This window comes from Prunus persica, chromosome G3, assembly GCF_000346465.2.
Source record: "Prunus persica cultivar Lovell chromosome G3, Prunus_persica_NCBIv2, whole genome shotgun sequence".
NCBI classification, from domain to species: domain Eukaryota; kingdom Viridiplantae; phylum Streptophyta; class Magnoliopsida; order Rosales; family Rosaceae; genus Prunus; species Prunus persica.
This window is the reverse complement of record NC_034011.1, coordinates 14,220,787-14,246,690: the sequence shown is the minus strand read 5'-3', so window position 1 is coordinate 14,246,690 and position 25,904 is coordinate 14,220,787. Positions and strand designations below refer to the sequence as shown.

Genomic DNA, 25,904 nt, shown 5'->3' with positions numbered 1-25,904 from the left:
TTGGGAGATATTCCTCACCCAAATTCACAATCGCTTGTTTAGAAATCAGTAACTTGGGGTGCAAGTTATCTATTTTTAAAGAAGTCTGCTAGAGTTTTTATTGCTAGAGTTTTTATTGCTAGCAGTGACACGCTCATACACAAAAGAAAGTTGACTTGCTGACCAGTCAATGGTTTTCGAGATAATGGGGAACTTTACCATACCATTACAGGAACGAATCTAAAATGGGTGAACACTCTTCTGATGTTCACATTGACAGAATTTCCTCTTAGATAGAACTCATTCTTCCTGTCTTCTCTTCTTTTCTTTCCTCTTTTCTACTTTGATGTGTTTTGCTAAGCAATACGAAGTCTATGTATAGACAAATTGAATGACTTTTAACATATCATTAAACTTTTTAAATATTATTTTTTTATTTTCTTTATGTGTACTCCATCATTTTCTATACAACAAAAAGACAATTTTAACGTATATATAATGGTCTATTATTGCCCTGAATTATTGTAGAGCCAGTAAGCACACAAAACACATGGTTTATCTAGTGTCTTCTTTTTTGTCTGTATAATTTCTATTTCTGTCAGTCTCTGCTGTCTGTCTTCCTAGCTAGCTACTTCCTACTCTATATACAAGTGGCATTGAGTTGTAGTTGTTATATCTATCGTTCTCTCTCAGGCTTCTCCACACCTCCAGTATTTGGTAAGGACACGTAGACCGCTAATTGTATCTAATTACTTAATTATCAGTTAATACTTGAGCGCTCCTCATATCTTATAGCAACGTTGAAGTGCAGATCGGAATCTAAAGCAACGTTGAAGTCCATATATGGCAGACAAAGAGCTGCGTGCAGCCACCAACGAGGACACAGCTGCAAGCATCAGCATAGCTGACGACGAAGATGACGGCGTGGACCTCCGAAGCTTGGCTAGTGATCGGCCTGTGTCCCGCAAAGAAGCAGTGGTCCTCGATCTGCCCATGCACCAAAAAGACGATGGAGGACTCCTTGAGCAAACAGATGGCGATGAAGATTCAAGTGGCTTGCACTTTGTGCGGACCGCTTCGGAAGATGTAGAATTCAGTGAGCAATATGCTAATGCTTTCCATGGGACAAGGGAGAATGCATCAAAGAAATTAACAAAGAAGAAGGTAGTCCACGAAAGGCCCGTTCTTGATGTACCCGTGTACAAAAGAACCGCTGTGGTAGATGTAAAATTCGCAGCGCAACATGTTAATTTTTACCATGGCACTAGGGAGGTACCAACTGCAACAAAACCATCAGAGGAATTCAATCGAGGACTCCTTGAGCAAACAGACGGCGATGAAGATTCTAGTAGCTTGCGCTTGTACCAGCAGTTGTACGGCTACGCAACTCAGGGCAAGATAGATAGCTTTAAGGACACCATTGAAAGGAAGCTTGAGGCAGATGAAGTACATGATCCCAATGCTCGCGTTCGGCTTCTGTCTCGAGTAAGCCCTCATAAGAACACATTCCTTCACATAGCTGCAAATTTCGGCCATGCGAAACTAGCAGCCGAGATCATACACCTTCACAAGCCCCTTTTGTTTGAGAAAAACTTTGAGGGCGACACTGCGCTCCATATTACGGCCAAAACAGGGGATTTAGATACAGCAAGCACTCTTCTCTGTGAAGCCCCAGGCGCTGAAAATGCTGATGAGGTATTCATGTTGCTGACCTCAATAAATGATGAGCAAAACACTCCCTTGCACGAGGCCCTGATTCATGGTCACCAATCAGTAGCAAAGTGTTTCATAGAGGCCTATCCTGCCTTTTCGTTTTATCTCAATAAGGAAGCAAAGTCCTCTTTGTATCTGGCCGCTGAGGAAGGGTTTGATGAGATCGTGAAACTAATAAACAAAAAAGCAGTTGAGAAAAAGCCAGAAGTTCGTGTTAATGGCAAGTCTCCGTTGCATGCTGCAATTCTAAGCCGCCGGAACAATGGTATGTTAGTACATTCAATTAATACTACTTCTGTTTTTCTGCTTTGCCACAACGGCTAGTGTGATGGATTTTTGATCCAATTTTTTTATTATTACATTTTCAACTTGAAAGAAAAACGCTCATTTGACTCATATTTTTCTAATTTATACTTTGGCTCCATTAGAAATCTTAAAGATAGTATCAAGCATGGAGGAAATTTTTCTGAGCTCAAAAGATGAGAAGGGGAGGACTCCACTACATTCTGCAGCATCAATTGGTTATGTAGAAGGGGTTCGCTTCTTATTAGGCAGACGCGCATCTGTGATTCTCATCAAATGGATCATGGCGGCAACTTTCCAATCCATTCAGCATCAAGCAAAGGTCATGTCAAGATTGTTAAAGAGCTGCTTCGACATTGTCCCGATTCAAAGGAACTGAAAAACTCTAATGGCGAAAATATACTCCATGTTGCAGCAAGATGCGGTAAAGACAATCTTGTCAAATATTTTCTCAAAAAGGGTGAGTTTCGAATGTTGGTAAACCAAAAAGACAGGAACGGAAATACTCCTTTACATTTGGCAACGATGCACCACCACCCCAAGGTTGTCTACAGATTGGCTTGGGATACAAGGACAAACTTAAAGCTCTTGAATGATAGGCACATGACAGCTCTTGACATTACAGAAAGCACTTTGGAAACTATTGCATCATATCATGGGGTAAGTTAGTACTATATCTACTTTTATCACATGACTGATGATGATGATGATGATTTTGGCTATCATTTCCAAGGGAATTATCCTTGTTCTATTTAGTGTGTTGGGAACAAGTACGCATTAGTTCCAGTTTGGTATATTCTCAAAGAAATTGAACAGAGAACTAAAAGGAGAAACAAATAAATTGAGAAAACACTCTAGATTTTATTGAAGTAGGATTACAACTCTATGGCTGATGTAGTTCACCTAAAATGGTTGATATAAAACATACGCCACGCATCCAGTGACAGATCCACTTGAGGGGATAGTGACGACTATTGGCCCTACTCACCTTTTTTTACTGCCCATGAAGTTCCATTGATGCTCTGTTGAGCAAGGCAGGTTAGAGAGACAAAATGTCGTGGTATTCTCGGCAGCTGTGGAAGGTTTGGATATCTATGAGACTCTGTGGATTGCAGATTTACAAGTATCTAGCACCCTTATTTGTTACTTGTTGAGTATTTGAATGATGTATGAAACGTGTAGTAGATTTTGTAGATTTGGTCTACATCTTGCCCCCAATAAGAAAAATTCATGGATCGGTCACTGCACAGATCCCATATATAAGGACTTTACAAGATAAAGTCTTCCTGCCAAATTCAAAGAACATGCAAATGGAAAAAACATGTGGGGAAAGAAAATGAATAGTTGTACTGGGCAAAATGAAGACATCACTAACTATGCATTTATTTGGGCATAAACAACCTATATAGGGAGCTCCAGCTGTGATTAGAAACTCCAAGTTATGTAGCGCTCAAATAGTGATCAACTAAAACTTATCATCATCATTTACATGTTAGTACCTCTTTTTGTTATCTCTATATGATTTGTTTCTATTTTACCAACGACGTGTGTCTGGTAATTGGATTGTTTCTTCTTGTACTGCGCAGAGGCTTACTTGGACGGTATTGAAATCTGCTTTCGCACAGCGAGCTCAGAGTTTGCATGTCCTCCAAAGAAAAAAACAGAGATCGCCACAAGTAGCAGACAATGGTGGAGGTTCGACTGACTTGAAGTTACCAAACGAGGAAAGCATTAGGGACAGGGTGAATACTCTATTGGTGGTTACCACACTTGTTGCCACAATGGCATTTGCAGCCGGTTTCACAATGCCAGGTGGAAACAACGGTGACGCCCCTCAAGAGGGCATGGCAATCTTGCTAACCAACGCTATGTTCCAAGCCTTTGTGATTTGTAACACCATAGCTATGTATACTGCCATCCTTGTTGCAGTCTGTCTCATTTGGGCGCAGTTGGGGGACTTAAATTTGGTGGATATAGCTCTCCGTCTGGCATTGCCGCTGTTGGGGATTGCGCTTACCATGATTTCCTTAGCCTTCATGGCTGGGGTTTATGTGGTAGTTAGCAATCTTCATTGGCTTGCCTATGTTGTATTGATCCTGGGAGTCCTTTTCATTTTCACTGTCTTAGTAGTTTTCACTCCACTCTTTTGCAAAACTACTTCTGGGTCCCGCATCTTTCGTTGGATCACTTATTTTCTCTTCTGTGTGGAAGTATGGGCTTCTGGAAGTCACAACGATGACTAAGAAGACGACTGATCTCCTTGGTTGCGCGATACTCTGGGCCTTCAAACTTGTCATCTTGGAATGTTAAGTGGTAGTTCTTGTGTTCCCTAAAAAAAAGTAGTAGTTTTTATGTTTCATGCACTTTATGTTGTAGTTAAGAACTTTTTGAGAATGTATGTATTATTAACTGTGTAAATTTTATTTTGGACAAACTACAAAACACCCTCCAAATTATATGGTCATTTTCAAGTTCATAATCGCCTTTGAGGACATTTATAAGTACATACTCAAAGTCCTGGAAAACTTACAATTTACCCACTCCGTTAGCCAACCCGTTAGTTTTTAGGTCCAATGATCGCTGAATTTTGACCCGATTATCATTTGAGTCCCTAAATTTCCAAAATCATTCCCATAGTACTTCAACTTCACTTTCGTTTGGACAAATGGTCATGTCATCAATTTTGTTATCTTCTCTGGTAAATGCAGGGGCAACATGGTCTATTTGTATTATTTTTAATTTACACAATCTGAGTATTCCTTTCACCCCAAAGAATAAAAATAAAAACTAAAAAAATCTTCTTCCAATCGTCCCCATCACAGGGAGGGTGGAGGTCTAGGTTGTGGGAGCTCCATTAGTTCTTGTTGAAGCGGTGGGTTAATTGGCTTGGTGTTGGGTGGAGGTTGTCCATGGCTTTGTTGGGTTGGAGGAAGGGAGATATATCATTCATCGATTGGTGGTGGATTTTAATGGGCTTGGCTTAGGGAGGGAGGGAGATATATGGATGGGAAGAGTTAAGTTGCAGCGGTGGGGGAGTGGATGTGGGGTTTGGGTGCATTAGGAATTATACATGTACCCCAGGAGTGAGGAAATTTCTAATTTTGACCCTCTGCAGTACACCATGTGCCATGCACATGCTCAATTTTAAAAGAAAAAGTTGATAAAATTGATAGCATGACAATTTGTTCTAACAAAACTAAAGTTGATGGACCATATGAATGATTTTGGAAATTGAGGAACTAAAATGCGAATCGTATCAAAGTTCAAGGACCATTGAACCTAAAAACCCTTTCTAAATGCTAATATGTCAAACATGTGCCCTATTTTTTAATGACATTGACTTCCATGCAAACAAATAAATAATGAAAAATTCCTTATTGACCCGACAACCCCTAGCACCACACCTCCCACCGCCCCCATTCTCACCACAACACAAACCTTCCCCACCGCCAATTGCTACCCTCAACTCGGGGCCACCATTCCCTCCCCACGTTGACACCCCAGTTTCTCCTCCTCCACGGTCCAAATATGATCCCCCACCCCAAAAGACTGATAACACTCCCACCACACCTAGCCACCTTCACCTCCTAACCATACCCACCCCGAGCCGCCACCCCCAATGCACACCAAACCCCACCAATCTAGTATACCCCCAATCGCAACCATCCCAACAAAGTACCCAAACACCCACACCGAATGGCGAAATCAGAAATTTTTCTAAGGATAGGTTAAAAAAAATTTATTAGCTTCTTCTATTATATAATATATCATGTCTAGAATTTTTTGTTGGTAGGCGAGGCAACAAAATTAAGTACAATAAACCACCCCCAAAAAAACACAAATCAGTAGTAATAAAAATGGAAGCCAATTAATTAGCAAACAAACAACAACAATGAACACAGAGAAGAGAGTGAAGGAAGTGAAGGAAAAAGAAAGAGATAAGAGAATGAGGAAAAATGATGAAAGCTCTAATGTTTCCATGAAGAAACAAATGAATTCTTGCCATCTTTTGGAGGACGAAAGATAATGAGGAAAAATAATGAAAGTAAAATTAAGGGCTCGTTTGTGAGTGATTATGCATAGACCAGAATCACTTATGGGGAGAACCACCTCTTTGTACTCCATATAATCACTTTAAGTGATTTTAAGTGATTCTGGGCAGAAGCACCTCCCATGTGTTTTTCCATAAAATTACTTAAACCCACTTAAAATGATTATTTGGAGAAATAATTAGAAGTATTTTTTGACTTATTCAAAATTAATCCCAAACAAACTCTCAATAAAGAATTCAGAGGAGAAAGAATGAAAAGGAAAGCTTTGAAAGATTTGAAATAAATTAATATCTTACACTTTAAAATTTGGAAAGCTTCACGTGGATATGACAAACAAACAAGAAAGCATCACTTGGATAATTCCATTGTGTCATTGCCAAAATACTTGAGTCTGGTCCGTTTGATGGTTCTCGAAAAAGGGACTCCAAAATCAATCCAATGGTTGGGAAGGGAGTATACTTGATTAATTTAAATGGAGGTAGGCTCTAGACGGTGGGCTAATTTTTTATTTACATAAGTTTGGCTTGTATAATTAAGCCCCTTAAGCCTATTCTCTAAGGGAGCTTCTATAGTGAGTGGAAAGTTATAAGGGGTGTTTTTGAGGGGTATGTAAGAGCCGTTGGATTTCATTCAACGGTGAGTTTTTAAAAGAGGATGCATGTAGAATCGGGTTGAAATCTAACCCGTTTAGAAACCCAACTTCAGTTGAAGATCACCGGGGCTAATCCCGTCTTTGTTCCGACATCACCCCGATGCCAGGCCCACTTACTAGAAACCGAGACTCTCTACCAAAATTTTGGCGGAGTCTCCCTTATGAATTGAACAAACCAACAAAATTCAACCTGCATAAAAATATAGAATAATCCCAACCAGCAGCATGCTTTACAGCGAATAAACAGTTTACAACAAAATGGCCTCCGGCCTCACAATTCAGACCCTAACAGGGCGATAACAGAGCATGTCTAAGAACTTCAATTTCAACAAAACAGAGTACAAAGGAAATAACAGGAAGAAAGAGTCCTACGATGACTCAAGGCTCGGAAGCTCACGATCCGGCTCTGCTGCGGAGCTCAGTCAACTACTAGCTGGGGGGCGCAAAACAGAAAATTGTGAGTGGACAAACATAAATTCAGTTCAGTGTAAACCAACGTAATATAACCCCACCGTTTAGAAAACCATGCAAGAAATCCCATGCATCTCAAAACCGTCATACTCACGTATATATATATATATAATATATATCAAAACAAATCAATACCAGATGCCAAGTCCAAAATCCAAAACGAACGCTTTACAAAACCCACCATCCAAAAACTTATAAATCCCACAACCAAACTCTCGAAAGCGTACCCATTGGCACGACCGGCAAGGAAGTATCCACACCGAGAAACAAGAATGAATGAATAGATATAAATATATAATATAAGAGATATACATATATAATAAATAGTATAAATATAACCATCACCTAGTTGTACCGGGGAAACAATCCAACCGGGGGATTGTTTGACTAGTCACCCTGGCAGAGTCCTCGTGATGAGTCCTCAATCCACCATGTGACTAGGGAACGAGCCGTCCAACTGGGGGACCAACTCTCAGCCAGAACATACCGTCGATAACCTCAAAACCCGTACGTCTGTGAACAGTCCTACGCGCGCAGACTACCCAATTAAGGGTCTACAGCAACATCCCGTCAAGGATGCCCCGGGTCCCAACAATTCCAAGTATCTCAAGTCTCCGTATCCAAGTTCCACATCCGGGGAGGTACATAGGGTAGTGCTTACCGCACACCAAACTGACATTCTATACTCACCACTTTCCACAATCTCATCTCAACAACCCAAGTACCTCACACATAACCAAATATATATATAAATCCCCAAAATCCATATATTCATACTCAAGATACTCAAATACGTCAAAACCCAAAATATATTTTAATGCCTTATAAAAATATCACTTTCAACAATTTCATAAATAATATATCCAAAATACCAATTAAAACATCATGCATACTATTTCCCAAAACCCATAGAAAATATACTTTCAATACCCAACTATACCAAACCCACAATATTTTACCAACGCGCTATAAAAACATCAAGTTCAACTCATGAATATAATATATTCAATAAATCATTAAAAACATTATGCATAAATCTTTCACCAATAAAACCATGCATAAGATTTGAAAACAAAGTCCACTCACAAGTAGTCCCACGCTGCTTGACCCTGAGAGGGTCCCGCCTACTGTGGATGCGTAGTCGGAGTACCTAATTCAGAATACGTATACGAGATTAATACGAAACGTTTGGAACGAGTACTTTAAATTAAATATCCTAATTTCCCAGGTCTCTAGTAAGTGTACTAGGAACGAGACGTTCTAAGGTCCAACTACTCAATTTGGACGATGGAACAACTTTGGGAGACACTCGGTCAACCGACGGTCAAACTTCCCAATTTGGGTCAACCGGGCCCACAGGACCCACGACCTCCATTTTACAATCCGAAAGTTCCTAAAGGTTTCACAAGGTCTAAGATACCCGTCCCGCAAGTTTAGTCTGAAACGGATGGTTAGATCGCTTACGATCGCACAATCGGACGATTATTATAAAACACAAACTTTAAGTTATTGAATCGGAACATCCGGGGTTCCGATTCACGATCCGCAAATTCCTATACGATCCTAGGAATACCTAGAACAACATATTTTAATTCGGAAAGGATCTAACGGTCGGAACCTATCGAACCCGGATAACGCACAATATGCGAAAATCCATTCGATAGTCAAACGATGTCCGAATTGAGATCCGCGAAATCCTACGTGCTCGTGACAACCTAAGGATCTCATCGAGTTAAATTGCAGCCTCACCAGCCTCGCCCACGCGCCGCCACACACGCCGGCAGCGCGTGGGTGTGTAGAGTAATTCCGGCGACGGAAAAACTCCACACCCGAGCTCACCCTTCCGGCTACAGATTCTACTCGAAGAGTGGAACACTTTATTCAACTACGGGAAGGCCCAATTCGGGCGGCAACTGGCCGGAATTTCATTTTGAAATTCAGCCAAAACCTAGATTTTCAATTCGATTTCCTAGACCACGAATCGATCCAAACCTATACAACCATCAGCTAGAACTCGGAAAATAGGTGAGAAACCATACCTCACTCACCAGAAACGGTGGCCGGAGCAAGGAGATCGAGCGGCTGGAAGTTTCTGTCAAACCGGCTCGATTCCGAGCATTTTTCGACGGAATCTGGTGGTTCCAGGGACGGTGCTGGCCAGGAGAGGAAGGGCGAGCGACGGCGGTTCGATTGGGACCGGTCTCGAGGCCAGCCGTGGCTGGTGGCGGCGGTGGCGACGGTGGAACCGTCGCTGTTGGGTTTTAGGGGAGAGAGAGAGCGTCGGGGGAGAGAGAGAGAGAGAGAGAGAGAGAGAGAGAGAGAAAAGTCAGATATTTTAAACTCAAACTTCGAAATATTTACGGTTTTGCCACTGTCGATGTTTTGCCCGTAACTTCTTCGTTACAACTCTGATTTAAGCCTACCGCGTGTCTACGAATTCGTCTCAGTACCACCTACCCAAAAATACCAATCACTGCCCCAAACACTTTTCGGGCAATAAAATGACCAATTTACCCCTACCCTGAGGGTAAATTCGTAAATTCACTTAAATAATTTAAAATATGAATTAAATTTAGAGTCGGGGTGTTACATCTTCCCTCTTTCCCTCTCTGTGAAAAACTCAAGAACACAATCCTCTCTTTTTGAATGTAAAGCAAACCCACAATTAGAAGGATCCAAATCTCCCAAACCTTATAGTCACTCGATTGTCATTAGCTCCTTGGGAGGCCTGCGATCTATGGTATCCTCGGTATTACAAAGAATGGCTCTTACGTAGCTGTTGCCCTGTTTTGATTCTATGGGTCAAGTGAAAACCCCTTCTCTTTTTCATTCAGCTGACAAGATTCCAGATGAAAGCAAAGTAGCATATCTCTTTTTGTAGCTAGACGCCGCAGCAGCAGTTGTTCCTCGATTTTGGTAGAGATGGAGTCTCAAATACCAAAGAGTCTTCTCTAATGTCCACTACATTCTCTCAAGCTGACTGACTTCAGAGCTCCCGATTGATTTTGAGAGGTAAGTTCACTTGCTGGATTGATTTTATTGGGTTTGGTTTATTTTTTGTGAGGGTGGGAAATTCGTCATTTGTGGCATCAATAATGCGTCATTTTTGGAATCAATAATGTGTCATTTCCTTATGAATATTCAATATACTTAGTTGATTGTTTTTGGTGGGGGTGGAAAATTATGAAATGTATGTAAAAGATCCTAAACTTAGGCTTAATGACATTAGGAGTAAGCATTTGGAGAGGATATTGGATGAAGTTCTGTAATTGGTGGTTTGAATTACATTTGTGTTCTTAGTTGAACATGTTGGTTCTAATGTTATTTTTTCCAGATTATTTCACAAGAGATGATGTAACTATTATTAAATTTTGCTTGCGTTTTGTGTAATCGGAAGTTAGGCTATGCGTATTTTGTGTCAATTTGGGCAATGTTTTGTGTAAGTGGAATGCATTGATATGTTGTGATGCAGTAATGACTGATAATGAATTAATATTTGCTATGCAGTAATATAGAAGTGGATCAATAATATACGTAGATAAAATATCTGGGGGCTCAGAGAGTGATGAATGTGCAACAGCTAATAGGAGGGTTTATATTCCTGAAGTAAGAAATGAGGAAACACCAGCAGTTGGGATGAAGTTCGACTCGCTTGACCTCGTTTACAATTTCTATAATAGATATGTATTCTTGGCTGGCTTTGGTATTCGACTTCATTCCAACTTTTGGGGGAAAAATAAGAAAGAGATTTTGAGGAAAGAATTTGTATGTTGCAAACAAGGTGCATACAGGAGAGATGAAACTCGGGAGAGAAAAAGACAACGGGGAATAAGTAGATGCAATTGCAAAGCTAAGATTGTGGTTGTGAAGACAAATGGGAGCAAGAAGTATACCATCTCTCTTTTTGCAGAGGGACACAATCATAAGATGACACCCTCAGAAAGAATGCATTTATTGAGATCACACCGTCATATTTCAGATTCTACAAAAGTACTCACAAAACAGTTGGGTTCAGTTAATATTCCCATTCATTAGAAGGTAACTATTTTCGAGGTGCAATCCGGAGGAATGGATAAAATCGGTTTTATCAAAAAAGATATCTACAATCTTGAATGTAGTGTGAATGGGAAGCTGAGGAACCACGATGTTGAACTAGTGACCGAGTATTTTATGGCTGAACAGAAAAAAAATGAGGCTTTTTATTTCAAGATTGAGGGAGATGGCCATGACAGGTTTAGTCGATGTTTTTGGGCAGATGCAACTTCTAGACGGGCATATGGGTTTTATGGAGATGTTGTTGTATTCGATACCACATTCAATACGAATCGATACGACTTGACATTTGCACCAATGTTGGGAGTTAATAACCATGGTCAGACAATTGTCTTAGCATGCGCATTTTTGAGCAAGGAAACGACTGAGTCGTTTGTTTGGATGTTTGAGGAGTTTAAGAAAGCCATGCCAGGTGGCGAACCTAAAACGATCATTACAGATCAAGATGCGGCAATGGCCATAGCGATTTCAATATCCTTCCCTACTACATTTCATCGACTTTGCATATGGCACATCACATCAAAGTTCTCTGTTAAGTTACCACATTATGCTTATAAGGAGTATTGGCGTGAATTTCAGAAAGCCATATGGGATACTGACAATAAGGATGAGTTTGATGCAAAATGGAATATTGTGGTTACAAAGGCTGGTTTGACTGACCATCCATGACTAAGTTCAATGTTTGATTTAAGGGAATCTTGGGTTCCAGCCTACGCACGACAATTTTTTGCCGTTGGAATGTCAAGCAGCCAAAGAGCAGAAGGTTCTCATGGTTTTTTCAAGCAATACATATCAAGGAGAAATTCGTTGATGGATTTCATAATACGATTTGAGAGGGCACTTTCTCATCAACGTGAAAAAGAGTTAGTTGCTGATCATGTAGATGCATTTGAAGTGGCTCAATGTATTCTACCGATGCCAATGAACAAACAAATGGCTACCTTGTACACAAGGACAATGTTTCAAAAGGTTGAGCAAGAACTAATACAAAGTACAACATGTTTCCTAGAGCTCAAAACAGAGGATGCTTCTAAAGTTGTCTTTAACGTGAGCGAAAGGAAAAATTGGGAAACAAGAGTGGCAGAAGTCGTATATGTCAAAGATTCTGACAACACATCGTGTAGCTGCAAAAGATTTGAATTTGTTGGAATTATTTGCAAGCACATCCTAGCATTGTTCAGAAGGGACCAGATTGAATATATGGCCGATAAATATATTTTGAAGAGGTGGAAGAAAACTGCGAAATCTGGATTGGTGTCAGATGCAAATGGCAACGAAATTAAAGACTGTGCAGATCCTGGTCTTTTAATAAAGCGGTGTACAATGTCTCGACTTGCTTCAGATGTGGTTGAGGATGCATTAATGAGTGAAGAAGGATGTGAGCTACTGTCAGAGACTCTAAAAAGTTTGCAGGTGAAGTTGAAGTTGTTGAAGGATGGACCAAGTAATAACGAAGTTGGAGGGTCCAGCTCTCAAACACAATATATGAAAGACCCTAAGAGAGTGAGGTGTAAAGGAAGGTCGAAAGGAGTAACGGGAGCAAAGGAAAAGGCAATGAAGCGAGGGATTAGACACTGTCGAGAGTGTGGACACATTGGTCATGATAGAAGACAATGCCCAAGACATTTGAACACACCGTAAGATGCTAACACTATTTATAATAACATCTAAAATTTGAATAGGGAAATTTTTTATGTGCTTGTGTTTGATGTTTATGCAGGACATCACCGTCGAATAATGACGAATCAACTCCAATAGATCGTAGTGACCCATTATTCGACGAATTTGACAGGATGCACGGACCAACTGAATGATTTATGTTTCTATTAGACGAAATCTGGTTGTTATGAAGATTAATGATCAGGTGAAGTTTTATAGATTCAGTTTTTGATTATTATTGTTTTTTTGTTCATGTCCACCGATGAGGTCTTACTATGTCCACTGGTAATTGAAATGAAAATTTGCTTGGTTTCATTCTTGCATGAAATTTGGACACATGTTAATTTTACGTCTTCTCCCTATTTAGAAATTTTCATAGACATTTGATAAAGTATGAAATTTTGAGTTATGTGAAGAAACAATGACTTTTACCATGTAAAATGGGTAGTTTAGGGTGAATTATGTTTTAACAGAGATTCATTGATTATATCACAGCCTAATGCAGCATTTTCAGCAGCCAGCTGTTGTTTCCATTAGCAGTAATGATTTCCAGCAGTACCCACTTTTTGGTTCTGGTTATTAGGGGCACGATTTTGTAAACATTTGTAACTGAAGGATACTTGAAGCACTTTGTTGGAACAGAGCGAATAGAAAGCAGCGTGTAAAAAAGAAAAAGTACATTGCAGCTAATTACATTTCGAACGGTTGGAGAATATTAAAGGGTACACTAACTTACATAACTACTCTTAATTCCACACACAAAAGAAAATTTGATTGCAAAACATATTATGTGCTCCCTCTTAGCAATACCACGATCTCCCCAACCAACTGAACAACGGTATCCACAATCACTCGGTCGTATTGGTCAGCTTCTTCTTAGCAGGTCTCACATGCTTATGGTCACTCATGTCCCTAGTGATATAGACGAAATAAATCTTTAGCAATATTTAGAATTTTATTATATATAAATAAACCATAAACCATTCACTAAACAATGTATAGCACATGTTATGTTACTTATGACTCACGTGTCAGTTTTTTTTGAGAAAAAGTACGCCAGCTCTTTAATGTGAATGGACATGATAATGAGACTTTACTGATTCCCAGCTTGCTGTGATATTCACTGCTTATTGAATAATATTTCGATATTTGCAAAATATAATGTTAGACAGAAGGAACACATGATGACTTGCAATACATAGTCCCAATAATTATATATGAAGCAAATGAAACCGATATTTGTGTTTTATTGAAATGAAAATGACATTAAGGGAATATACTTCTAATTTGTGCAATACCACGATCACCCTCAACCAACTGAACAGCGGTAGCCGCAATCACTTAGTCGTATCGGTCGGCTTCTTCCGAGCAGCTTTGACGTGCTTATGCTCATTCATGTCACCACCATCGTCTAGTATCTCTCTCACAGCATCAGGGGACACATAGTTCCAATCATAACTTGTATGAGTAGTTGCTGCAAATGCTCGGAATTTGTCGAATCCTTCGTTGAATGCCAACTTCAGTTCACTATGGTGCTCTTCGCATCGCATATGGTTCATCAAACAACCTTTAATTTCATCATTCATTACTGTATCCAACTCCTCAGCTTTCAGCTTCCTTTTATGACTCAGCTTCAAGTACTTGTTCTTTTGGGAGAACGCTTTGTTCACTCTAATGTTAAGATCAGCCAAAATTCCCTCGTCTTCAACACATTTCTCGTGCCATGAATTGATCAGTTTGGAATTATAATCCAGCTTGCCAGTGACTGCATGTATTGCCTCTAATGGATCATCGGAGTCCCCCTCACTCCCAAATGATGTTGAAAAAGGAAGGGGTCGGTGAGTACAATGTGGAAATAGAACCTGCGACTCCAATTTGTCATCTTCGATTGTGTTGTTGGCGCCTGAAGAGGTTGACATGCTTGAATAATCCTCTTTGTTTTGGGAGGATGAGGATTGCATATGCAATTTCGTTTGAGAAAGGGAACATAGGTTTATAGACCAACATACCAAAGCTTGTGTGTAGTCAACATATGTACTTTTTTTCAATTTTTAAAAAAAGAGGTGTCAGGTTTTGCTTTTCAAGCATGTCAACCTCACACCCTCCTTACACCACTGATAGTGGTTGAAAGAAACTCAATGGAAGTGACATCTAGTTAGTGAACTCAACCAAACTAGTTAGGATTAAACTTAGATTGTATCAGACCAAAAAATAATTTATACATTGTCAAGCAAATATTTTTTGGCGGGAACCCTTTTATTGGTATTACTATCACCCCTTTCATAGAAATTCTCCTTCCACACAAGACTCACTCCTCCACCGAATCTGTCTCCATCTACTAAAATTCTCTCCTCCATAGAAACTCACTCCCCCCATAGAATGGATTTACTAACTAAGTTTGATGTGAGCATAATAAACACCCCTCCAAACAAAGACCGCCTTCGAAACGCAAGTGAGTCACCAGACAAGCAATGTCACATTCCTAGACAGAATGACCATTTTGTTGGAAGTTTTGAGTTTGAAAGAGTTCTTGCTTTTTGGAAGAAGAGGCATCTTCAACTTGGTGATGAAATCCAAAGGGCAAGGGCACGTTTGGAATTTGTTGAAGGCCAAATTGAAGATGACAAAAGGCAGGCCAATCTGGATAGGACGAAGTTGCAGCGCATGAAGCGTAGACACAAATGACTTCGGAGTGTAGCTGTTCAAAAATACAAGAACTCATCTAATGCAGTGGAGTCAAAGAAGCGTTTGATGCAAGCTGGATTCGACTACTTCCGATCCTATGCAAAACTCGTCGTACCCGGGTTTGATTGGTCATCTATTACCGTTTCTGACGTTAACAAATATACTCAGCAAGGGAAGTAACCATTTTGGTTCTTGTGTTTGAGCAGAGGCAAATCAGTGGAATTGGAATTTTCGTTAAACTGTGCTTCAAACCTATTTTGATGCTTACTACTATGGAAGATTTCAACCTTAATATTTTGATGTCTTTAATTACGATAACACAAGATGCAAAGAGCCCATCTACTTCAGTCATATGTTGCTGCCATGTCCATTATTTTTTGATCACGTATCAGATTTGGACATGGTTGCATCATATGCAATGTTGCCTTTATTTATTATATGTTAGGACAATGTTTATGGAAAAGCATTTGTGTGTGCGTTTGTGACAAGGTTATGGAATTATTATGTACCATTTATATATTATTTTTTGTACTGGTTCATCTCCTACTATTTCTTTCTTTCTTTATATTATATGTTTGTGGAATCCCTCTCAAAGTTAACATATACTGTGAAAAAAAATGCAGACTCAATATATAATCACTCATATACACTAGGGCAAATATTCACTAATATTTTAAAATTGCTTCACTTGTGTGAGGTTTTTCAGAAAAAGTATGGCATTATTTTATGTGATTGGACATGATAAAAAATATATTACTGATTCCCAATACGGCGTCATATGGACAACTTATTGAATACCTCTGACGTGTTAAAAACTCTAGGTGCAGTTGCATGTGGACAACTTATTGAATACCTCTGACGTGTTGAAAACTGTAGGTGCAGTTGCATGCGGACAACTTATTGAATACTTCTGAGGTGTTGAAAGCTCTAGGCGTAGTTGCAATGATGGCTTCAAAGCATGTGCAATTATTATAAGCCACATATTATTTTATATAGGGAAACTAATTCTTGTATTATTACAAATTATAAAACGAATATTAAGGAAATATACTTGTTAAAGTGAATTAGGGTTAATAGGAAAGTGAGTTATGTAAAAATAATTAGGATTTTTTAATTGCAAAACGGATGATTTATAGGTTCCCCTAGTTTTATAACGTAACAAGGAGGCTGGAGTAATTTTTGGGGCATTTTTAGGATTTTCCTACTATTTATTACCTATTTTCAAAGATTTTTGCACTAAAAAAGCAAAAATAATTGCCAGAGGACACCTGGCGCGATCTCAGCCCGTCACCTTTCACCACTCGCACAAGTGTACGTGAATCAACATGGCCACATCCTCGCCTTTTACCCTAAATTATTATTTTATTACTTTTCCTTAGAAAATTCATAACTAAATACACAAAAATTAGAAAAATGATCCGAAAATTGCTACGAACTCATTGACACTCCATCTCCCTTGCTGAATTCTCCGATTCATTGTTACACATTTTAAAAAATTATTCCGAACATTAACGGGAGATGCTTGTTGAAGTAGGTTATTGAAGTTTAAGTTAACAAACATATATACTTAGGGTTAAAAGGAAAGTGAGTTATGTAAGAATAATTTGGATTTTTTCATTGCGAAACGGATGATTTATAGGTTCCCCTAGTTTTATAAAGTAACAAGGAGGCCGGAGTAATTTTTGGGGCATTTTTAGGATTTTCTTACTATTTATTACCGAAAAAAGGAGATTTTTGCACTAAAAAAGCCAAAATAATTGCAAGAGGACACCTGGCGCGATCTCAGCCCGTCACCTTTCACCACTTACACAAGTGTACGTCAGTCAACATGGCCACCTCCTTGCATTTTACCCTAAATTATTATTTTATTACTTTTTCTTGGAAAATTCATAACTAAATACACAAAAATCCCAATAATGTTCCGAAAATTGCTACGAACTTATTGACATTTCAGCTTCCTACTGAATTCCCTGTTTCATGGTTATGCTACATTAGTATTTTATTATTAGTTATCCTAAATTAATTGAATTATTATGATATTACTTTTTAGGCTGTCCATTTGTTAATTATATTTACTCCAGCTTTTTTATTAAATTTTATTTTCCATGCGAATAGACCATTTCTGGTGCTAATCAGTTTCTCTCTTCTTCAATTTGTTAATTTTTTAATTTTTTAGGTTGTAGGGATGTTTTGAAAAATAAAATAGAAATATACAAGTCATCCATTGTACACCATCAGGAAAAAATAATTCAACGTCATTCACTCCATATATGTTTTGCTTAAGAAACGTGTAACCAAATCAGTTGGGATATGCTAAGTGGGAAAATGTCATTCCCAAGCACTGGTGAAAAGACACCTATTTACTCCATGCATGACCTTTCGTTTACCAAATATGAAGATTGCAGTTGTGCAAAATATCTGTGTCAGTAAAATGTCATTCCTAGCCGTCTATGATGTCAGTAATAAATCAGCTATATAATATATATTATACATTTATATATAAAACGGTTTATGACAGCACAAACACCAGACAAAATAGATTAAAACCCAACATTTAGACAACATTTGTACAACATAGCCAGCCAACCTAGAACCGAAGAGAAGCAAGTCCACAATGCATAAAAATCGTAAAAACATACTACAACTAATTAAAAGGGTATGGATTCACTCGCACAACATACGCACGCATCACCTTGAACCAAAAAATACTCTCACGGTGCCATTTGCATCGATTGCAACAAGTCCAGAAGGCAGGATTTATCTTTTCTTCACTAGGCCAGCCTTGAATAACAAAATACCATTCATTGTTGTTACAAGCGCTGCAGTGATTGAACTTAATCTTCTCATAGTCAAACATATCTACGATATTCTTGCAACTGTTGGTCCGCTTAATCTTCGTGTCAAAGCATCCCTGGTTCCTTTCATATCAATGTTGTTACGTTGATTCAAAGAACACAAGAATTCTAATGCATCCTCTTTTGACTAACCATTTCCGGACATACCAAGTAGTCCAACTACATATGCCGCTTCCATATGGCCTGCCTTGGCTGCAATGCGCATCCCATACAACGCTTCCACGTTACCCTGCCTGAAAAAACTTGGAATGCTTCTCTATATATCGACTCAGGGTTATTGCAAGCCCTGCATTTTTGCAAGAAATGCTGGACCGCAGGTCTGGCACGGTACCAGCTAGGATGGTCTGGGTACTTTGCCATTAAAATGGTGTTCCACACTTGTGGACTATTTGCCAAAGTTTGGAACAATGGGCACACAGATGCCATACGGAAGAGATCTTCCGATGATTGGGTTGGAACAATGGGCACACAGATGCCATACGGAAGAGATCTTTCGATGATTGGGTTGCCGCGTATAACATCACTTTAAACCAAGCTAACTTCGGGATGAAGGCTTGGGGCATATCCAAACGGAGATGCTTCCTTCTCTTTCCTCCGACCGTAGTGAAATATTTCGAATTCATTGAAATGTTTTTGGAATGGAACGATTTGAGGAGTGGCAGAGGGGAGAAATCAGAATATTTGGGGTACACGTTTTGTTGTAGCCTCTGTTTATAGTGTTTTGAAAAGGTGTTTTCAGTTGGGGTTTTTCCAAGTTGACCGTTTTTAAAGAAACTGAACCCAACACCCTAAAACTGAAGACAAAAGAAGGGAAAACGTCATAACATTGCATAGAGAGTCAGACAGTCAAAAAGTCAATTAATAACCTATTTGCATAGCCATTTTTGGGATTTTAACGCTATCAAATTAATTGATACAAATGTGATGGATTACTGACTAGTGACAGAAGGTCCCATCATATACTTTTTCATTTTCCCACACCTAACTACCCCTAGTAATGTTATTAAAATGGAACCAATAATGATGGATTCTTATCCAACTAGTTGCCTTAATGAAATATAAATAAAATAATAAATTTCAAGCTGTGTCCCCTCAATTTTCAGATTAATATTTGGTAGTGAAATATTATATTGCTTTTCGGGGTAAAAGATGTCACAATTCTGACGGTACAGGTGTCCAGATCGTGACCAACCCACCCACACACAGAAAAGAAGGATATAATTCAATTTGGGCAGAGATGAGAGAGAGCTGAGTGAGAAGTTTAGGGTTATGAGTGAAGGGGTATGACTGAGAACTATGAGTGAGAAGGTATGAGTCCGAAGAGGTTTCAGTGAGAAGATCTGAGTGAGAAGAGGTACAACTGAGAAGATTGAACATGTCTTCGTCTTCATCTCCCGCTCATACAAAGAGGTGTCAGTATTGTGGAGCTACAATGGTGCTTCGGGTTTCAAAATCAGACAAAAATCGAGGGAAGCCATTTTGGAAGTGTCTAACCTCCTATGTAAGTTTTCATTTCAAAAATATGTATGTGGGTAAAAAAAAACCTATGTCTAACTCTAACATAATTATTTTGCATATATGATGCTTGCAATTAGGGAGCCACCAGTTGCAATGGATTCGAATGGGTTGATGTAACCTCCGCTGAAGCAGAACATCAAGCTGACACGTATGATGCTACAGTGCTGAATATGCTGAAGTCCATTAAGGACTTGGTATTAGTTTTATTAGTTGTATCAATTGTCATATTATTTATTCTTTTAATGAGCAATTAAGTGCACGGTTTCAAAGATTGTGAAAGTTCTCCCCAAAAAGACATGTTGCACGCACCACCAATGAGTTTTCAAACCCATTTTTTAATATTTGTTCTTGAAATAGGTGGATTGGCATTGAATTTAAACAAAAGCATTTATTTGTTTGAAACCCAGCAAAAACTTTCCAAGACTTACTTTAAAAAAAGAAAATCATACGAAGATGATAAAATCACAATACAGGGCCAATACGATGCAATAACAAGACAATACAATTTTTTTGAAAATTGCATAATTATTTAGTGTATATAGATTGTTTATTTGCGTATACTTAAAGTTTATTGATTGTTTACTGCATATAAATCGCATGATATTGAATGTTTATTGAAGGTTTATTGATTTTTTACTGCATGTATTTCACATGTTATTGCTCCGATATTGAATGTTTATTCAAAGTTTATTGATTGTTTACATGTTTATTGAAGGTTTATTGAGTATTAAATCCATGTATTTCGCATGTTATTGAACCGATATTGAATGTTTATTAATTGTTTACATGTTTATTGATTGTTAACTGCATGTATTTCGCATGTTATTCAACCGATATTGAATGGTTATTGAAGGTTTATTGATTGTTTGCTGCATGTATATCGAATGTTATTGCTCCAATATTGGATGTTTATTGGGGCCACAAGTACCACTCAAGTAAGATTTAAGGAGGGAAACGGACCTTATTATTCCTTTAGTAGGAAGAACAATTGCTAAGTTTAATTTCCTATTGAATACGACTTCCTTATGGTTGGTGTAATTGGGGACTGATGTATATTGCATGTGTATTGTGTGTATATTGCATGTCTATTGTGTGTATATTGCATATCTATTGTGTGTATATTGTTTGTCTGTTGTGTGTATATTGCTTGTGTGTTGCCTGTGTATTGTCATTTATTTCCTTCATAAGCAATAAACAATCAATACACATACAATAAATGTAAGATATACATGCAATAGAGAAGCAATATAGACGCACCAATATACATTACTTTTATGGTACTGAGCTGTCCAAAACCAATAAAAAAAATCAACGAATTTATTAACCAAGTATAAAGGAGAGAGGGATTCAAACTCGAGGGGCGGTACGGAACCAATAGGGAGTTTTTATAGCATTGCACCTGGAGATATTTTTTTATGTATTTCTATAAAGAGGGCATGGTTGAATAAAACATTGGAGGCGAGGCCATAGCCGCTGATTATGTACCTTATTAAGATGCAACCCATTGCGATTAATGGTGGCTTGCATAAACGATGACACATCACTTTGCAATGATGTAATACACTTAAAAAGCCATCTTCAAATCCCAATTCACATATGCAGTCTTTAAATCCCAATTCAATGCAATTTGGTTAAGGTTATGTAAATGTTGTGAAGGAGTTAGGCTAATATTACACAGAAGTTTGTTTCATTAAATTAAAAAATACTTTACGGAACCATAGGCACATTCTATGTATGGGAATGACATGTGTCTAACTTCAAAAACTCATCTGCCTATCCATTTAGATTGCCTACGTGCAATAGATGTACAGATCCATTTACTTTTCTCCTCACCAAGCCTCAGCATCTCCATTTCAGTTTCTTCATTTTCCTGTCTATGCTCTGCATCCAACTCCATATTCATTTAGGACAATATCAGAATAAACGTAGCGTAGTATCACACTAATCAAAATGAAAGCATGCATCCGCTATAATATTTGTCACTATTTTGGTTCTAATTGTTATTGTCCAATAACTTAAACCCCAATTTATGTACAAAAATACACTAAGATTGAGAAAGACAAAGAAGAATAGAGGAGCAGAGGTAGAATTCGAAAAGGACCCGTAGGTCTTTATTGTGTATTTACATGAGCTTGAAATTCGACATTCCCAAAACCGATTTAATCATCATGTACCTAAACCAAGTTCAACCCATATCATGGCTTGTAAGCATCTCCCCGTGTTATCTCTGCAGCCAATTTCAACCGAAAAAGGGCATGTTCTGCGAGGTGCAAGTAGCTAACGGAATCTCAGCGCTCAAAAGCTCAATGTACTTCACAATCGCCTCTGAAGCAAAACAAGAACTCGATCAATTCAACTAATGAAGTTCTAACGTAATTGACAATTTAAAGTAATAAAGTAAAATAACAAGTTGTGCTTACTGATTAGACTGTTGTGGAACATCCACACGCTCTATTGGCCACGGACACCACCAATCTTGGCTGCAATTGTTTGCGTAAACACCTTCTTCATAAAAGTCGATGGTGTTGAGAAGATTTGGATTCGTAATTGAAAGCGGGGCGAGTTCTTCCTTTAAGATCTCATCTGGAATAAGTGAAACCTTTGAATCGTACACATTGATTTCAGACAAAACCAGATCAATCATTACAGCCACCCAATGCTTGTACTTCATCAACATACAAGGGGCATACACCTTATATGCGTTCTGCCAATCCATCCCACACGCCGGAACCTTGCCATTTACAACGTTCAGTAAACTGTTTCTAATTTTCCACCCAACTTGCTTTTTTTTTTTTTATTATCCGCAAAGCAAGTACGAATGTGATTCTGTCAAATAGAAAACAATCAATGGTTAAACACCTCCACAAAGCAAGTATGGATAATTTGTAATTATTAACAGCACTTGGTCAAGGCCCATGACATACCATAAAAAATACATCGGTCGTTGTCCAGTCCGATATTTCTACTTCCTCCAACTCTTGTTGTCGCTTCCGGATGAGATACAACCCCAAATTAATGTGCTGCAACATGTTTTTCTTGTCAATCTCATAATCTATGTACATTAAAACAAATGCATAATCAATTAAACTTACATCTCCTTTCAGCCAACCATCAACTTTGACGAGGGAAGCGAAGAATTCAATATCAGCTTCCACGTTGCCAAATTGCATCACCAAACTATGAATATAAAAAAGTTTTAGAACACAACAATTAAAAAATATATACACTCATGCCTTCTATCTCAAAAAACAAGGGACTTACTTTGGGTTATGGCGCCATTCCCAACAAAGTTTTAGCAATTTCACCAGATCATCATGCGGAATCGCCTTCATTGGGTCTAACGTCTGAAGTCCGGTTGTCTCTGCTAGAGTATTTGGAACCAATTCACTACCTTCAATGATCTTCCACATAGGAATGATCCTCTTCCTCTTCCGTAATTGGACCCCTTGTTCCACAGCTTTACCTTTATCATTCAACCAAACGTTCAACTGAGATAGCACAGCTGTAGGTTGATCCAAATCAATGTCCCCGACAGTAAACTCAACCTTTGTCCCCTCCGTGCTCTCGACAATGTCATCGCCAAGCAACATAACTTCATTATCTTCTTTCTCACATTGGTTTCTTTGCACTTCCTTTTCCTCACTTGTTTGTCTTTTCACTTCCTTGCCCTCCCTTCTTTTTCTTTGCGGATCCTCTCCCTCACTGCTCTTTCTTTGCGCTTCCTCTCCCTTGCTGCTTTTTATTTTCACTTGCTCTTCTTCACTTCTTTTCCTTTGAGCTTCCTCTACCTCACTTGGTTTTCCTTGCACTTCACCCCCTTCAATCCCCTCCTTTTCCTTTTCCTCTCCCTCATCTCTATTACTTGGCCCCTCACCCCCTTCAATCCTTTCATCTTCCTTTTCCTCTCCCTTATTTCTGTTACTTGGCCCTTCATCCCATTGAATGTCATCAATTTCCTCACTTCCCTTAAATAGATGTGAGATGACACAACGATTCGTCCTCTCTTTCAGTAAAGCTAGGTCCTTCCTTACTTCCTTCTCAAACTGAGGACCTAAACAGTGGTCCAAAAGTTTTTCCATCCGTATGACCCTTAACTCAAGGACGTCTTTTTCCCGCTTTACTTGAAACAACTCGGACCTCAACAAGCTTACCACCTTGTTCAACTCATCAAGGTCAGCACATGAAGAAGGAATTGACTCTGCCGAGACAACAGCAGGGCGATCCTGTGGCCAACTCCAATATGGTTGTCTCATTTCCTCTTCACTCGGACATAGCGCCCGCAACTGAACTGACTGTTTCAGAATACAGACAAGAGTCATATTCAATCATTCTACTTCATAATTTCATTGAATCTTATAAATAGTTCTAAGGGCTGCAAACCAAACCTCTTTGCTCTGGAAAAAATAATTGTTCAACTTTCTCATCTCGGGAACAGACGTAGTAGTTCTCCATCGCAAAATACGCGGGACAGCTGTCGGGTCAACAACCTTGCAGTAATTCAGGTCTGCCATTCTAGGAATTAATTCATATACCCAAATCTACACAATTTACAGGACAAAAGTCATTATTTAAGTTTTAAAGTCCACAAAACATAATTGACATGAACATTATTACCATGTACCTGGAAAGCATACGTGAAACCTTTAAAACTCCATCCACCCCTTTGCGCTTCACCATGCTTATCCTTCTTGCCCTTCTCATTTCTCTGGCTTGTTCCCGTTACCTTACTTTTCCCCTTCCCTCTTCCCTCCTCCCTCTTCATTTTCAGAGCTTTTCACATACTTTGTTGGTGCAGAAAATAGACTGTCTTGGGTTTTGTCAAAGGACACCGAACCCCACGGATACCTGTTGAACGCATCCAAGTCCTCTACAAGGGTCAGGTAATTTAGATTGATGTTCAAATGTTTGTCCCTTCCCAAAACCACTAACTCAGCAAAGTAAACAAGAGCTAGCTTGTAGATGTCATCTTCCTCTGTGCACCTCAGAAATGCTTCTTCTAAGGCATTACATGTAATTCCTTCGTCTATAAAATATCTTTTCTGAAGTCTAATTTCATCACTCTCTCCACTGGAAACTTCAGGCACTTCCCCAAAACGAAGCCCTGTGATCAAACAGAAACCCTGCCGAGTGAACTGAGCAACGTCACACCTTATTAAGAAACTCAGTCCATCCAAGTCTTTCACACCTTGCTACGCAACACAACCCCATGCACAATCTGCCCGCTAAACTGAATCTTATCTATATTCAGAAGATGGCCAAAGCATGATGTCTTGAATTGTTCTAATTGTTCCGCACTCAACTTCGCTCGAATTGCAGCTAGAGATGAATTTGCATGTGAGCAGTTGTTCACCCGTGACGAATATGCCTCTGACTCTGGCCATACCAGCTCCACGTTGGATCCCATTTCCTGAAATACAAGATGAAATAACGTGAACACATATACTACCACGTATTTGCACAATCACATTGGTATTTACACAACTAGTCAACCAGGCACATTACAAATTTTACAAAGTACATGAGCATAGGGATTACTGATCACAGGCTTTAACATCATCAAAGCAATATGATAAATTTTGTGCAAATACCTGTTAATGCAATGATTATGTGAATTACAAACAATTTCATGTGTTTTATTTATGGATCCAAACTCTAATCAATGGTTGATGCATGAGTGAGTGTGAGTGCAATCTAGGCAAGTTCTGCACTTCACACACATGACAATTATTGTCATCTCATACACAACACAAAATAAATAAATCAGAAATATAGTGGAAGGAAGCAAAGCAAAGCATCTATTCTGCTATCTGCTTGCTAAGCAATTGCCACATCCTTCTTTCTTTCTAGCTTTTTCTTCAGTCAGCCACAATCGTCATAGATCAACCTTTATTTCAAATGCTTTGCACTTTTATTCATGAGTTTATTATTAACTGTTCTCATTTCTCATAGGCAAATTTAGTAACA

At 38.8% G+C, this 25,904-nt stretch overlaps 3 protein-coding genes and 1 long non-coding RNA gene across 4 annotated transcripts; 3 read left to right on the top strand and 1 right to left on the bottom strand.

The window, feature by feature from the left end:
• On the top strand, positions 654-2,472 carry LOC109948261 (protein ACCELERATED CELL DEATH 6-like). Its single transcript, XM_020560703.1, has 3 exons — positions 654-696; positions 791-1,957; positions 2,121-2,472. The coding sequence occupies exons 2-3, from the start codon at positions 823-825 to the stop codon at positions 2,372-2,374; spliced, it is 1,389 nt and encodes a 462-aa protein (XP_020416292.1). The 5' UTR covers positions 654-696; positions 791-822; the 3' UTR covers positions 2,375-2,472.
• Positions 2,521-4,238, top strand: LOC18765975 (protein ACCELERATED CELL DEATH 6). The gene is made up of 2 exons (XM_020559972.1): positions 2,521-2,655; positions 3,582-4,238. The coding sequence occupies exons 1-2, from the start codon at positions 2,521-2,523 to the stop codon at positions 4,236-4,238; spliced, it is 792 nt and encodes a 263-aa protein (XP_020415561.1).
• LOC109948066 (protein FAR-RED IMPAIRED RESPONSE 1-like) lies at positions 11,962-13,037 on the top strand. Its single transcript, XM_020559971.1, has 2 exons — positions 11,962-12,860; positions 12,944-13,037. Exons 1-2 carry the CDS (start codon positions 11,962-11,964, stop codon positions 13,035-13,037), a joined length of 993 nt encoding a protein of 330 aa, XP_020415560.1.
• On the bottom strand, positions 24,148-24,416 carry LOC109948340. Its single transcript, XR_002270995.1, has 2 exons — positions 24,326-24,416; positions 24,148-24,232 (listed from the first exon to the last, which is right to left on the bottom strand). It is a non-coding gene; the product is annotated as an uncharacterized LOC109948340 (long non-coding RNA).

What these genes read in the sequence shown, in the direction of transcription:
- LOC109948261 (XM_020560703.1), top strand. Translation starts at nt 823, where the DNA reads ATGGCAGACAAAGAGCTGCGTGCAGCCACCAACGAGGACACAGCTGCA. An exon ending in TCTAAGCCGCCGGAACAATG is followed by an intron (nt 1,958 to 2,120) that starts GTATGTTAGTAC and finishes TGGCTCCATTAG; the next exon opens with AAATCTTAAAGATAGTATCA.
- LOC18765975 (XM_020559972.1), top strand. Translation starts at nt 2,521, where the DNA reads ATGCACCACCACCCCAAGGTTGTCTACAGATTGGCTTGGGATACAAGG. An exon ending in CTATTGCATCATATCATGGG is followed by an intron (nt 2,656 to 3,581) that starts GTAAGTTAGTAC and finishes TGTACTGCGCAG; the next exon opens with AGGCTTACTTGGACGGTATT.
- LOC109948066 (XM_020559971.1), top strand. Translation starts at nt 11,962, where the DNA reads ATGTCAAGCAGCCAAAGAGCAGAAGGTTCTCATGGTTTTTTCAAGCAA. An exon ending in CCAAGACATTTGAACACACC is followed by an intron (nt 12,861 to 12,943) that starts GTAAGATGCTAA and finishes ATGTTTATGCAG; the next exon opens with GACATCACCGTCGAATAATG.